At 45.5% G+C, this 16,722-nt stretch overlaps 1 protein-coding gene across 1 annotated transcript in view; it reads right to left on the bottom strand.

The window, feature by feature from the left end:
• Window positions 1–14,309, bottom strand: part of LOC139386788 (junctional cadherin 5-associated protein-like) — a 54,535-nt gene extending 40,226 nt beyond the window's left edge. Inside the window, exons 1-2 of the mRNA XM_071132595.1 lie at window positions 14,150–14,309; window positions 5,626–6,133 (exon numbers count right to left, since the gene is read on the bottom strand). Coding sequence (XP_070988696.1) covers window positions 5,626–6,017 — 392 coding nt within the window. The 5' untranslated portion in view covers window positions 6,018–6,133; window positions 14,150–14,309. The remainder of the gene's footprint in view (window positions 1–5,625; window positions 6,134–14,149) is intronic.
• Between the last annotated feature and the right edge of the window lie 2,413 nt (window positions 14,310–16,722).

Raw genomic sequence — 16,722 nt, forward strand, 5'->3', positions numbered from 1 at the left:
CCTGAATGTTTACAACCACATGCAGCTGGTGGAGTTATGTCACACATGCAGCTGGTGGAGTTATGTCACAAATGCAGCTGGTGGAGTTATGTCACAAATGCAGCTGGTGGAGTTATGTCACAAATGCAGCTGGTGGAGTTATGTCACACATGCAGCTGGTGGAGTTATGTCACACATGCAGCTGGTGGAGTTATGTCACACATGCAGCTGGTGGAGTTATGTCACACATGCAGCTGGTGGAGTTATGTCACACATGCAGCTGGTGGAGTTATGTCACACATGCAGCTGGTGGAGTTATGTCACACATGCAGCTGGTGGAGTTATGTCACACATGCAGCTGGTGGAGTTATGTCACAAATGCAGCTGGTGGAGTTATGTCACACATGCAGCTGGTGGAGTTATGTCACACATGCAGCTGGTGGAGTTATGTCACACATGCAGCTAGTGGAGTTATGTCACACATGCAGCTGGTGGAGTTATGTCACACATGCAGCTGGTGGAGTTATGTCACACATGCAGCTGGTGGAGTTATGTCACACATGCAGCTGGTGGAGTTATGTCACACATGCAGCTGGTGGAGTTATGTCACACATGCAGCTGGTGGAGTTATGTCACAAATGCAGCTGGTGGAGTTATGTCACACATGCAGCTGGTGGAGTTATGTCACACATGCAGCTGGTGGAGTTATGTCACACATGCAGCTAGTGGAGTTATGTCACACATGCAGCTAACACAGACATATGGAAATGTCTGCTCTACCCAAAATTACAACCAATTAGTTGCAGCATAACCACAAAAATGGAAGAGGCAAGTAGAAGGGGGAAAAAGTAAGGAACTTGTCTGTCGGCCCTGTGTTAAAGAACATAAATGGTTAAAGAAAAGTGTGATAAATAAAAACATATACCAATTTCATTTAAGGACCAAAAAACAGACAGCTGTGCCATATAAATTGCAAAAATAGTTGGGAAGAGATTTTGGATGTACCCATTCCATGGCACATGGTTTATGAATTGATACGCAAAACAACGCCGGATGCAAAACTTTAAATTTTTCAATTTAAATTACTATACAAAATTCTTGTAACTAATATAATGTTATATATATATGGGTGATACAACCTTCCCAGCTCTGCAAATTCTGCTGTGAGGTGGCAGAGTCATTAGATCATTTATTTTGGTATTGTCCATATGTAGCTCGTTTTTGGTCACAGGTCCAGGAATGGCTGAAGAATTGCAACATTTACCTAGAACTAATGCTGCAGACAGCAATACTGGGTGATTTGAAAAGCCATAGTCAATCAATCTCAATTTAATTTACAATCTGTAGAAGCTATGAGAATAGAAAGGTTCAATTTATTTGTGAAGCATCACAGCACAGTTGAAAAATATATGGCAAATAGAAATCCAAAATGGATGATGTTGAGAGATAGATGGGAGGGGTTGAAGGGAGCTGAAGGGTGGGACTAATAGCAAGATAACCAATGTAAAACATACGGGATCTGTAAAATGTATATAGGTTCAGAAATGTTGTGGAAATAGCACAGTTACAAATAGAAATCTAACTGGATGGACATCAGATATAGAGGAAGGACTAAAAACAAACAAAAAATAACTATTGTAAAATAGACTGTCTGTAAAATGTGTATAAGATGTATATACTGAAGGTAGAAGCAGAAGTGTTTATTAGTTTACTCCAAAGGGGGGATCGGTGGTAGGGTTTGCAGGGAATAATAATAAAGGTATATTCTTTAAAAAAGTATGTATGTCTATATAGGTATGTGTATGTATATATGTGTATATGTAGGCATGCGTGTATGGATAAATGTATATTTACCAAAAAAGATATGGGGGATTGGAAATGATGCAGACAATTACATTGATGGAACCAATATTCTTTCCGCAATATTAAGCTGATACACCCCTATAAAAAATTTATTAATTTAATTTTAAAGATGTTTTAAAAAACACAAGCAGCACCAGTGGGCTGGCATACAGTTGATATAGTAGATGACAGATTGTGCTGATGTGTATAGTGTATATAGTGTACAGATGACATTGTAGATGACAGATTGTGCTGATGTGTATATAGTGTACAGATGACATTGTAGATGACAGATTGTGCTGATGTGTATATAGTGTACAGATGACATTGTAGATGACAGATTGTGCTGATGTGTATATAGTGTACAGATTACATTGTAGATGACAGATTGTGCTGATGTGTTTAGTGTATATAGTGTACAGATGACATTGTAGATGACAGATTGTGCTGATGTGTATATAGTGTACAGATTACATTGTAGATGACAGATTGTGCTGATGTGTATATAGTGTACAGATTACATTGTAGATGACAGATTGTGCTGATGTGTATATAGTGTACAGATTACATTGTAAGTGACAGATTGTGCTGATGTGTTTAGTGTATATAGTGTACAGATGGTCATTGATTGCTTATGAACATTTGTTTCTACCTGTAGTTATTGTCTGTATGTGTCCTTGTCTATGTTTTGGCACAGAGCCGCAATCAGAATTTACCCCACGAGGATAATAAAGACATTATCTTATTATCTTGCAGGGACAGACAACTCCTTAGTCTTATTTCTTAGCCATTTAATCCAATGCTACGAGGATCCCAAAATAGGATTTAATTTAATTGTGTAAAAAATATAATCAAATAAAAAAAGAGTGTCCCTTCAGGCTGAGTGATGTACCTGATTATCGTAACATGGTCAGCCACATTCATACATGCTCTCAGTCCCATGGACAGCAGGCTCAGTCCCATGGACAGCAGGCTCAGTCCCATGGACAGCAGGCTCAGTCCCATGGACAGCAGGCTCAGTCCCATAGACAGCAGGCTCAGTCCCATGGACAGCAGGCTCAGTCCCATGGACAGCAGGCTCAGTCCCATGGACAGCAGGCTCAGTCCCATGGACAGCAGGCTCAGTCCCATGGACAGCAGGCTCAGTCCCATGGACAGCAGGCTCAGTCCCATGGACAGCAGGCTCAGTCCCATAGACAGCAGGCTCAGTCCCATGGACAGCAGGCTCAGTCCCATGGACAGCAGGCTCAGTCCCATAGACAGCAGGCTCAGTCCCATGGACAGCAGGCTCAGTCCCATAGACAGCAGGCTCAGTCCCATGGACAGCAGGCTCAGTCCCATAGACAGCAGGCTCAGTCCCATGGACAGCAGGCTCAGTCCCATAGACAGCAGGCTCAGTCCCATGGACAGCAGGCTCAGTCCCATGGACAGCAGGCTCAGTCCCATGGACAGCAGGCTCAGTCCCATAGACAGCAGGCTCAGTCCCATGGACAGCAGGCTCAGTCCCATGGACAGCAGGCTCAGTCCCATGGACAGCAGGCTCAGTCCCATGGACAGCAGGCTCAGTCCCATAGACAGCAGGCTCAGTCCCATAGACAGCAGGCTCAGTCCCATGGACAGCAGGCTCAGTCCCATAGACAGCAGGCTCAGTCCCATAGACAGCAGGCTCAGTCCCATGGACAGCAGGCTCAGTCCCATGGACAGCAGGCTCAGTCCCATGGACAGCAGGCTCAGTCCCATGGACAGCAGGCTCAGTCCCATAGACAGCAGGCTCAGTCCCATGGACAGCAGGCTCAGTCCCATGGACAGCAGGCTCAGTCCCATGGACAGCAGGCTCAGTCCCATGGACAGCAGACTCAGTCCCATAGACAGCAGGCTCAGTCCCATGGACAGCAGGCTCAGTCCCATGGACAGCAGGCTCAGTCCCATGGACAGCAGGCTCAGTCCCATGGACAGCAGGCTCAGTCCCATAGACAGCAGGCTCAGTCCCATGGACAGCAGGCTCAGTCCCATAGACAGCAGGCTCAGTCCCATGGACAGCAGGCTCAGTCCCATGGACAGCAGGCTCAGTCCCATGGACAGCAGGTAGAGTGGCTCAAATCAAATCACATTTTATCAAATCAAATCAAATTTTATTTGTCACATACACATGGTTAGCAGATGTTAATGTGAGTGTAGCGAAATGCTTGTGCTTCTAGTTCCGACAATGCAGTAATAACCAACAAGTAATCTAGCTAACAATTCCAAAACTACTACCTTATACACACAAGTGTAAGGGGATAAAGCATATGTACATAAAGATATATGAGTGGGCCTGTTGTTATGAAGTAAAGTGTTGCTTCCCAAATTGCACCCTGGCTATTTAGGTTAGACCTCAACAGTAGACACAGTAGAGGGATACTGCTCACCCACATTCAGTACGGTGATAATAGCAAATTCACTTGTTTCTGGATGTAACTCAAAAAACTAAAAAAATAAAACAAACCCTAAAGTAATGATCACAGTTATCTGGCAATGAGTTATTTCAGTGAATGATCTAAACTGGCAATATACAGTCACATCCTGATCAACTTCACCTCGTTTTGCTTGTCTCCACGCCCCTCCAGGTGTCGGCCACCTTCCCCATTATATCCCCTGTGTATTTATACCTGTGTTCTCTGTTTGTCTGTTGCCAGTTCATCCTGTTTGTCAAGTCAACCAGGGGTTGTGTGTCTCAGCTCCTGCTTTTCCCAGTCTCTCTTTTTCTCGCCCTCCTGGTTTTGACTCTGAGCCCGCCTGCCTGACCACTCTGCCTGACCCTGACTCTGAGCCCGCCTGCCTGACCACTCTGCCTGACCCTGACTCTGAGCCCGCCTGCCTGACCACTCTGCCTGACCCTGACTCTGAGCCCGCCTGCCTGACCACTCTGCCTGACCCTGACCCTGACCCTGAGCCTGCCTACCGACCTGTACCTTTACCCCACCTCTGGATTACTGACCTCTGCCTGCCTTGACCTGCCTATTGCATATTGCCAGACCATGTAAACAGCAGCACAGGACGCTGGGTAGAGAAGCTTACTGTACGTGATGCCTTGAGAGCGTAACCAACCACCACACTGTAAACAGCTCAGGCGCCCTGTACTGCACACACACCCTGCAGAGTGAGGATTCCTCTGGACAAGTGTATGAGGAATCCTCACTCTGCGGAGTGTGTGTGTACAGTGCACAGAGCCTGAGCTGTTTACACTAATGTCTGTGTTGATAATACATATTACACACTGGGTGGTAGTGTATAAACTGAATGCGTCTCAAATGGCATCCTATTCCCTATTTAGTGCACTACTTTTGACCAGGGCCCATAGGGCTTTAGGCTGTGTACCTGTCTGTGTGTTGGTAGAGATGCTTGTGGTGGAGGGGTGGACTGACCCAATGGAAAGACGAGTGCCCTCTTTAAACATGGGTTCACATCGCAATGTAAACAAGCCAACAGTGCAGAATGGCGGCAGCTGTACATTATTCCTCATATCACAGCATAAAGCACCCTATTCCCTATATAGTGCACTACTTTTGACTAAGGACCATAGGGAATGTAGAGAATAGGGTGCCATTTGGAGCACAGACCTCATATTCGATCATATCACAGTGGTGCAGAAGCCTCAGTGTTCGTTCTACAGCCCTGGAAGGAAGGAAATGAGGAGACAGAAGAAAACACCCTCCTGCGCAGTGCAGACGGAGTGGCTCGGCTTTACATGCAACGCCGAAGGGCCCGGAGAGAAAGGAAAAGGGAGGGAAGGTATGGAGTGGGGGGGGGGGGGGGGGGACTCACCCGCTATCCGTGGCGAGAGAATCTCCCAGGGGCTGTGCTAGGCTGTCACCTAGGTTACCGCCGCCAGCTTCTTTCCTCCTTTGGTTCCTTTCCCCGCCACTCTCATTGTCCCCGCTGCCGGGGTAGACCTTCGCCAGTAGCGCCTGCCTGCTGCTGCTCCTGAAGACACAGGCCCCCCTGTCTGCTGCCTGTTCATACCCGTTCAGTGAGCCAACACGACCAGGCCTCTGGTTCTCTGCCGCTGGGATTTCACGGTGGCAGTCGGTCGTGGCGGCGACGTGGTGCTGTTTCTCGCAAGGTGCGGAGGCGGATGAAGTTGAAGAGGGGCAGGGGACGCTCGTCTTGGGCAATTTGTATCCGTGAGAAATGAGGAGGTCGTCCACGCTGTACATGGTGCTGTGTGTCTCTCTGTCTGGCTTGGCAGCAGGAGGGCGAAGGGGTTTCTGCTGTTCTTATGCTCAGTGCTGCTGGTGGGAGCTGGAGCAGAGCTGTTCAGTAGAGGCCATCACTATGGGGAGAAGAGAAACGGGGAAAAAGGTAACGTTTAGCTTTTAGCATCTCATCTTCAGAAATACAGATACCCAGTGCTTGTACGGGACACTAATGTAGGTACACTATACTGTAAATAAGGCGAGAACAAACAGGGAGAGTGAAACAGGAAGAAGATCACGTTCTGTCAGCGCTGTCCCAAAAGTGCACTACTATTGACCATCTACAGTATGTCCCAAATGGTATCCTATTCCCTACAGTATAAAGTGCACTACTATTGACCAGGGCTCAGGTCAAAAGCAGTGCCCTATAGAGGGAGCACGTGCCATTTTGGGATGCCATTTTGGGATGCAACTTAAGTGATCATGTCTTCACAGTACTGTGTGTATGAAATGATCAACAGTATGTTGGCTGCTGGAGAAAAGGGAAACAGCACAGATCTGATGAAGCTCCCCTGGTCGGCAGCCACAATAATACATGTGTTTACATGCAGATTTCACATTAGTCACACAGTGTGTTCCTGTTTGGCGACTTCACAGGATAAGAGAGGTCACTGGATACGTCCCAAATTGCACCCTAAGTGCACAACTTTTGACCAGAGCCCTACGGGACCTGGTTTCAAAGTAGTGCACTATTTAGGGAAAGTAGTAGTGCACTAATAGGGTGCCATTTGGTTAGTAGACTATTTGTATTTGTAGATGTTCCTGTTACAGCCCAGTTACAACGATCAAACTCACGGAAGTCAATAATTTTCTAAAACACGGAATCTCTTCTAAAAAAAATATAATTAATAACGTGAAAATGTATTTCCTTAAATCCTATAAATGTATTTCCTGAAGCTAGGATAGCAGAGTTGCTTATAAAAACATCTGAAACCCTACCCTACTTCAAATCGTATCTTAAATGACCCCCCCCCCGAATTGTAAATCGCTCTGCTAAATAACTCAAATGTACAAATTCGTCTCAAACTTGCAACAGAAATAACTCGTACTGCCTTCCACTGCAGGATTCCTGGGCTATACTGTGGGTGTGGTTGAGTGTACTGTATCTGCATGTGTGGTGTACGTGTGTTTCTCTCTCAACAGCCCAGCTTGCAAATACATTGCATTCGGAAAGTATTCAGACCCCTTGACTTTTTCCACCTATTGTTACGTTACAACCTTATTCTAAAATTGATTAAATCGTTTTTTTACCCTCGTAAATTTACACACAATACCCCATAATGACGAAGCAAAAACAGGTTTTAAGAAATATAACATTTTCATAAGTATTCAGACCATTTACTCAGTACATTGAAGCCCCTTTGGCAGTTATTACAGCCTTGAGTCTTCTTGGGTATGAAGCTACAAGCTTGGCACACCTGTATTCTCCCATTCTTCTATGTAGATCCTCTCAAGCTCTGTCAGGTTGGATGGAGAGCGTCGCTGCACAATTATTTTCAGGTCTCAACAGAGATGTTCAATCGGGTTCAACTCAGAGCTCTGGCTGGGCCACTCAAGGACATTCAGAGACTTGTCCCGAAGCCACTCCTGCGTTGTCTTGGCTGTGTGCTTTGGGTCGTTGTCCTGTTGGAAGATGAACTGTCGCCCCAGTCGTAGGTCCTGAGTGCTCTGAAGCAGGTTTTCATCAAGGATCTCTGTACTTTGCTCCATTCATATTTCCCTCGATCCTGACTAGTCTCCCAGTCCCTGCCGCTGAAAAACATCCTCACAGCATGATGCTGCCACCACCATGCTTCAACATAGGGATGGTGCCAGGTTTCCTCCAGACGTGACTCTTGGCATTCAGGCCAAAGAGTTCAATCTTGGTTTCATCAGACCAGAGAATCTTGTTTCTCGTGGTCTGAGAGTCCTTTTGGTGTCTTTTGTCAAACTCCAAGCGGGTTGTCATGTGCCTTTTACTGAGGGGTGGCTTCCGTCTGGTCGCTCTACCATAAAGGCCTGATTGGTAGATTGCTGCAGAGATGAAATTCCTTCTGGAAGGTTCTCCCATCTCCACAGAGGAACTCTGGGGCACTGTCAGAGAGACCATGGGGTTCTTGGTCACCTCCCTGACCAAGGCCCTTCTCCCACGATTGCTCAGTTTGGCCAAGCGGCCAGCTCTAGAAAGAGTCTTGGTGGTTCCCAACTACTAGGCCACTGTGTTCTTGGGGACCTTCAATGCTGCAGGCATTTTTTGGTACCCTTCCCCAGATCTGTGCCTCGACACAATCCTGTCTTGGAGCTCTACGGCCAATTCCTTCGACCTCATGGCTTGATAATTGCTCTGACATGCAAGGTCAACTGTGGGACCTTATATAGACAGGTGTGTGCCTTTCCAATGTCCAATCAATTGAATTTACCACAGGCGGACTCCAATTAAGTTGTAGAAACTTCTCAAGGATGATCAATGGAAACAGGATGCACCTGAGCTCAATTTCCAGTCTCATAGCAAAGGGTCTGAATACTTATGTAAATAAGGTATTTCTGTTTTTATTTGTAACAACTTTGCAAAAATGTGTAAAAACCTGTTTTCGCTTTGTCATTATGGGGTATTGTGTGTAGATTGAAAGCTGTAACGTAACAAAATGTGTAAAAAGAGAAGGGGTCTGAATACTTTCTGAATACATCGTATTAATTAGTGCCCATCACAGACTCAGCCTGCCTGGAGATGACAGTGGCAGGGCTTATAAAGCATCCATTCTGTGATCAAAGGCTTTGCACACATTAGCATGCTGATTATCAGGTTTGGACGTGATTAGTGGCTTTGCCATTCAGTTTTCATGAAAAAGTCGGCATTCAATGGACAAATGTCGAGTCATAGGCCATATGAGTGCCTGGCCAGACTAACACTGAGTTAGAATACACTTTTAATCTAGCCCAAGTGGTGCAGCGGTCTAAGGCACTGCATCTCAGTGCAAGAGGCATCACTACAGACTCTGGTTCGATTCCATAGGGCGGCGCACAATTGGCCCAGCATCGCTGGGGTAGGCTGTCATTGTAAAATCAGAATTTGTTCTTAACCCACTTGCCTAGTTAAATAAAATATACAAACAAAAAGGGCTCTGGTGGAAGGTAAGTGCATTTGGGTGCCCTTTGGAACATCCTACTGTATGTAAACTCCTACTGTATGTAAACTCCTACTGTAAACTCCTTTCCGTTGACTCTCCAGGCAGATAGACTAGGTGTTTTAGGTACCCAGAAGATGATGAAGAAGAAATAATTGCTCTGTGCGCTGTGATTACTACTAACAACATTGATGCTAAATGTTGTTACTGATGTAATTATGTTATTGCTACACAGGTTAAAGTGCAATTTTAAAGGGGTAGTTCCCATAAATTACAAAATTACATGTTGGTTTAAGATAGCATTTGGGAGACAGGCGCCAGGTAAACAAAACCAAAGCATTGATTGCTGTCTTACCTGGTCCATAGACTGCTTATAGGTAAAGGAAACCATGTTATTGTGTAATTTGGGTGGACTATCCCTTTAAACAGATCAGTGGCCTTGTGGTTAGTGTGTTTGCCCTGAGATTGGAAAGTTGGTAGTTGGATCCCTGGCCGAGTCATACCAAAGACTGTAAAAATGGGACCCCGATGCTTCTCTGCTTGGCACTCAGCATTGAGGAGATTGATTGAGGGTAAGGCCCTGCGATACACTAATGTCCTGTCCAGGGGGTATACTTGTACGTCAAGCTGTTCACTATGGATGCAAGGCCTGACCATCTATGATATCAAAATGACAGTGTTTATTGACATTTACTTTGTTTACAAACACTGGAGTAAAAAAAAAATATGTTTTGGGTTGTGATGGGGTACGACAAATAGACTAAGTTAATTTATAAGCTATATTCTACATGAATCCATGGGTACATATCATTTATTTACAGGTCAACAAATTGATGTAGCAACTGCAGATTACCCCTTTTAAGTGTTACCAAGAATTGAATAACTAAGATTCCTTTAACAGAATAAGGCCCCCTTTAAAACGACACAATAAGACATTATAGAGAGAGAATCAAAAACCGTGATGTACATTGGGTAAATTGTGACTGACTCTACAAATAACAATGAGTAGTTATTTATGAGTCTCCTCCTTAACCAGGCCGACACAGGAACAGGTTACTGTAGTTCTCTCACTGTGTCCCATCAACCCATTCACCCTTTAAGGGGAGCACATTTACCTTCCAACCTTGTACTAAACACTTTTTTTTACCTTTATTTAACTAGGCAAGTCAGTTAAAAACAAATTCTTATTTTCAATGGCGGCCTAGGAACAGTGGAACAGTTTGAACGCGCAACCTTCCAGTTACTAGTCCAACGCTCTAACCACTAGTCTACCCTGCCGATTCAACTAATATGGTTTGGTGATGACTTGTATCAGGTATGTTAGTGCAGGACTGGAACAAAAAAACGACCCTCCCTGGATGAGTGTCCACAGAAATGGCTTGAGGAACACCTGTTCTAATACAAGATCAACCCTGCAATGCAAACCCATTAAAGGGACAATCTGGGATTCAAACAAAAACAAAATGGAAACCCTGCCGCTTGAGGGATGAGGCTGACAAAAAATGCAACCCCTCTCAAATTCATAAAGAATCGATGGCTATTTATCATTCATTTAAAAGTCCAAAACAGGATGTATAAATCCCAGATGTCTCCTTTAATCTGCTTGTTCAAAACAGCTGTCCCTTTGCCATAAAACTAGCTGACACATACAGCACATCATTCATTCGCTTACACAAATGCACACAATTTCAAATTCAATGTAGTTGGGTAGTCAGTAACAGATGTCCATGGAAACTTTAGCACTTTCAGTAGGACGTCAACACAAAGGCTAATGAGCCCTGGTCAAAAGTAGTGTACTATACAGGGAATAGGGTGCTATTTGGGACGTGGATAAAGTCTAGTTGCTCGTTATAAACAAGTCAAGTAAATGGCATAGTTTGTGGGGCGAAAGGGTAGTCAGGGTTCGGTAATTCTACTATTGCCATGTGTGTTTAATGTTTGATAATATAGTCATAGTATGGAGAAACATTTAACCTTGAAATGTTGTGGTAAGCCTATGGGGGGGCCGGTTCCTGATAGTAGTTCTTACAATTATGTGAATAAATCTGTGTATGCATCCCAAATAGCACACTATTCCCCATATAGTGCACTACTTTTAACCACTATGGGCCCTGGTCAAAAGTAGTGCACTGTAAAGAGAATAATGATACTTCACATAAATGTCCATCCACATCATTTCACACTTTCTTAATTTCTATTTATATTCCAGCATATTCTCTTGACCTCAATTTGACCTTCGGACATTAAACATCATTTAAAAACCTTGTATACATCACAAATGGCACCGCATTCCCTATTATAGTGCACTACATTGACCAGGGCCCATAGAGGACTATATAGTAAATAGAAAGGCATGTCACTCCCCTTATGAGTCCTCAGTAAACACCCAAAGGTGGCACTTGAGATAGTAACATTGAGTAAATAACATCTTAAAATAATCTCTAATGTCTAGAATATTTTTCTAGAACCTCTAACGTCTAGAATAACGTCTAGAACTTCTAACATCTAGAATTAAGCAATATGGCCCGAGGGGGTGTGGCAAATGGCCAATATGCCATGACTGTTCTTAGGCACAACACAACGCGCCCTTAGCCGTAGTATATTGAACATATACCACAAACCCACGAGGTGCCTTACTGCTATTATAATCTGATTACCAACGTAATTAGAACAGTAAAAATACATGTTTTGTCATACCCGTGGTCTACGGTCTGATATACCAAGGCTGTCAGCCAATCAGCATTCAGGGCTCGAACCACCCAGTTTATAATAACGTTTAGAACCTCTAACGCCTAGAATAACCCATAGCCCCTTTGATGACTCCAGGCTCCTTGTGTGTTGTGTCAAACAGTTGAAGCACCTGCTGCCTGCCTCTCTACAATAACCTACAAAATATTTCCTTAAGGGTTTCATTTTGGAACTAGCACACCATGCAGGAGCATTGTAGAGGTCTGAATATAGGTAACCTAAGCCTCGTCCGAGCATAGAATAGTCCATAGGGGCAGAACTCCCTTCTCCTGTTCCAGTAGTGAGGCAGCTTGATGTACAAGCACACCCCTCGGACAGGATGCTAGTGAATATGGCAACTAAAATTGACACAGTAGATGAAAAGCACGTGCTCTATGACTCTCTCTGTTGCCATGGTGAAGAAAACCCGTAGACCAAACAAACTGTACAGACAGAAAAATAGTTTGGAGAAGATGAAGAAGGTGGCTACTGAAACCATTCAGTGTCGGTATCCGAAATGGCACCCTATCCCCTATATAGTGTATCACTTTTGACTAGGGCCAATATGGTTCATCTTTGAGCAAGGTCACCAGTGGAAACCATAGAAGAAGCACTTGGGCACATGTGTCTCCAGGTTGTATCCAAAATGGCACCCTATTCCCACAGGGCTCTGGTCAAATGTAGAGCACTATATAGGGAATGGGGTGTCATTTGGAATGCGCACATGTGCCTCCTTGTAGGCTCCAGCAGCAACTGCAATGACAAACAGTCACACACCGACTCACAAGACTAATACCCTGACTGATTCAACGCATGCAAGGAAAAATGGCAATGCTGAGGTTGTTGAAACCACATCAGAGATTCTGTCTGCTGTTGATCTGGCTCACACCTCTTCCTCCCGTCTTCTCCCCTCATCTCCCCTAATTTCCCCTCCCTCCCTTCCTCTCCCACCCCTCCTCTTCTCCCTCCCTTTCTTCTCCCTCTCTTCTCCCTCCCTCCCTATCTCCCCCTCCCTCCCTCTCCCCCTCCATCCCTCCCTCCTCCCCATCCTTCCCTCCCTTCCCCTCTACCCCTCCCTTCATTTCCCTCCCCCCCCTGAGTAGTCAGGTAGTAAGTAGTGCACTGTGACACCGTGCAGCAACACCGTGCAGAAAAACCATGCAACCAACACCAGCCTGCATCCCTAATGACACCTTTTCCCGATATAGTACACTTCTTTTGACCAATGCAAATAGGAAAGCAGCCTTTGCAACACCATGCAGCCTACCTCTGTGCTAATGATGGATATCTAAAAAGACCTGAAAGTAAGACAGACACTTTATCCTATGTTGTTTTTTAAATGTCCTGTATTTCGGACCTATGACTTAAGCTAGTGTCTGAACTTTGACCCATGACTTAAGCTAGTGTCTGAACTTTGACCCATGACTTAGGCTAGTGTCTGAACTTTGCTATCTAAGTTGAACCATAAGTTGAATACCACGTTTGGACCTTGTCCTAGATATATATAAAAACAAATAGCATATGCATTACGCTTATTTTCATATATGATTCAACCTGCCTCTATAAAGGCATAACCGTCTGAAACAGAGAAGCCGCCACTGCCTATCAATAACTGATTATTCCTGTTACTATGTAGACTAGATAGATACATTATGGTTAGCTATAGAGCCTTGCTATACTGCAGTGTTAGATGGTACAGCCTACATATAATTGACTGTTAAGAATGATTTCTCAAGTCAGCTTTGCACTCCCATACAATACAAAACATTGCTTTACGCAGCAGGCTAGGTTACTGCAGGTATATACTAGCGCCTATGGAAAAAAAGGTATATACAGTGCACACACACTAAGTTAAAAATGTAGTGAACGGTAGTGCATTAACAACGGTCGTTAGCCAAATTATAACCCCATTGCAATTTTACACGTCTCCCTAAAAAATACACCCCACCATGTCATCAAATACATATTCACATCGCGCCATCAATCGCTGTTTAACATTGATCAATCGAAGGCTGAACATGTTCGGTGTGTGCAAGTTTAAAGCGCCGTTAATTATAAGGTTTGCAGATGCGTCTTAGCTGACTGTGTGTGTTTACCAAGACCCACACAGCCACCCTGCGCTACCGTGTACGTGAAGCAAAAATAGACAGCCCCTCCCCTGAAAAATTATATCTGCATGGCAAAGCATTATCAGAGTATAAAAAATGCATAAATATTTGCGAGATCATTATAAACGCGAAATGACAGAGATACGCATCCTACCTGGAAGATGCCTGGCGCGGCCGTTGCAGTTCCCCTGCGCCCAGCTTCAGTCGCCGAGAGAACTGCACAGCCCTTCTGCTGAGCATGCCTATTACGCTAAAGAAGGAAAGACGCGCTGCCTGGACGGAGTGGAGTTTCCTCCACCAGCTCATCAGCCTGTGCTGTGCTGTGCGTTCGTCGTTCCTTTAAAAGGGATTTCAAAATGGTTTCTTCCAAACTGTGTAATAAGTTTTTTTTTTCTTGACAGAGGCGTCAATAAATGTTTTCCATATTATTGATTGTGTTTCAATGGAAGCATGTATCCATACATACCATTATGCCATAAATATATGTCTCTGAATACATTCATATATATACGTGAGTATTCATGGGTTTACACGTACTACACACACACACAACACACGATGATTATATTCCGTCATTAAAACCATAATTCCCCTCAATGTACAAGACAGTGTAATACGTGTGTAATTACTCTATATTACCTGAAAGCAGCTCACCCGTTCCACAATACATCTTATATACCCTTAGACTTGGTTTGACAAGGTGAGACCCTCATACAAAGAACCACGAGGCCACATGTTGCCGATGTAGCATAGCATCTGCACTCCTTCTTCTTTCTGTGTTCTTATTTTATTCACAACCCCTTTGGACAGACACCCTTTGGGCAGACACCCTTTGGACAGACACATTTTGGACAGACACCCTTTGGACAGACACCCTTTGGACAGACACCCTTTGGACAGACACCCTTTGGACAAACACCTTTTGGACAGACACCTTTTGGACAGACACCCTTTTGACAGACACCCTTTGGACAGACACCCTTTGGACAGACACCACACATACAGTGACAGAACGACCACTCATACCTCATCAGCCTCAGAATCCGTTTTTTTCCCCCTGCTTTAGTAGGCAGGTATGCTCATTCTCTCGCTGTTTTAGTAGGCAGGTATGCTCATTCTCTCCCTGCTTTAGTAGGCAGGTATGCTCATTCTCTCCCTGCTTTAGTAGGCAGGTATGCTCATTCTCTCCCTGCTTTAGTAGGCAGGTATGCTCATTCTCTCCCTGCTCTGACATCACTGTACTAGTTTATGTTCTCCTCGCTCTGCTATTCACTGTAGGCCTATGCTGTCATAGGGTGCATCCCACATAGCACCTTATTCACTACACAATGCACACATTTTGAACAGGGCCCTAATTCCCTCTATAATGCACTACTTTTGACTACCAGGACAAAATAATTGTACAAAAGGGAATAGGATTCCATTTGGGATGCCCCCTCTGTTTCTCTCTGCCATCAGAACATGAGCCCCTTTAACACGTGGTGTGTAACACATTTCTCGGTGAGGATGTGGTGGTCACGGCATCCCGCGGGTTCCCTTTAAGTGCAGCATGTTACATCTGGCACGGGAAGGAAGGCCTGAGGAAGAGTTCATTTAATTAACCAAACTGTCTTGGCACTGGATGGGACAGGGACACACTCACTGACGAGTCATCGCCGTTAGCAAGGCACCACCAAGGGCGATGCTGTGCTGCTGTGCTGCTGTGCTACATGCTGCTGTGCTGCTGTGCTACATGCTGCTGTGCTGCTGTGCTGCATGCTGCTGTGCTGCTGTGCTGCTGTGCTGCTGTGCTACATGCTGCTGTGCTGCTGTGCTACATGCTGCTGTGCTGCTGTGCTGCTGTGCTGCTGTGCTACATGCTGCTGTGCTGCTGTGCTGCATGCTGCTGTGCTGCTGTGCTGCTGCATTCTGCTGTGCTGCTGTGTTACATGCTGCTGTGCTGCATGCTGCTGTGCTGCATGCTGCTGTGCTGCTGTTCTGCGTGCTGCTGTGCTGCTGTGCTGCTGTGCTGCTGTGTTACATGCTGCTGTGCTGCATGCTGCTGTGCTGCATGCTGCTGTGCTGCTGTTCTGCGTGCTGCTGTGCTGCTGTGCTGCTGTGCTGCTGTGCTACATGCTGCTGTGCTGCTGTGCTGAATGCTGCTGTGTTACATGCTGCTGTGCTGCTGTGCTGCTGTGCTGCTGCGCTACATGCTGCTGTGCTGCTGTGCTGCATGCTGCTGTGCTACATGCTGCTGTGCTGCTGTGCTGCTGTGCTGCTGTGCTACATGCTGCTGTGCTGCTGTGCTGCATGCTGCTGTGCTGCTGTGCTACATGCTGCTGTGCTGCTGTGCTACATGCTGATGTGCTGCTGTGCTACATGCTGCTGTGCTGCTGTGCTGCTGTGCTACATGCTGCTGTGCTGCTGTGCTGCTGTGCTACATGCTGCATGCTGCTGTGCTGCTGTGCTACATGCTGCTGTGCTGCTGTATGCTGCTGTGCTACATGCTGCTGTGCTGCTGTGCTGCCATGCTGCTGCGTGCTGCTGTGCTGCTGCATGCTGCTGTGCTGCTGTGCTGCTGTGCTGCTGTGCTGCTGTGCTACATGCTGCTGTGCTGCTGTGCTGCTGTGCTACATGCTGCTGTGCTGCTCTGCTGCTGCATGCTGCTGTGCTGCTGTGCTGCTGTGCTGCTGTGCTACATGCTGCTGTGCTGCTGTGCTACATGCTGCTGTGCTGCTGTGCTGCTGT

The sequence above is a fragment of the Oncorhynchus clarkii genome, chromosome 28, assembly GCF_045791955.1.
Source record: "Oncorhynchus clarkii lewisi isolate Uvic-CL-2024 chromosome 28, UVic_Ocla_1.0, whole genome shotgun sequence".
NCBI classification, from domain to species: domain Eukaryota; kingdom Metazoa; phylum Chordata; class Actinopteri; order Salmoniformes; family Salmonidae; genus Oncorhynchus; species Oncorhynchus clarkii.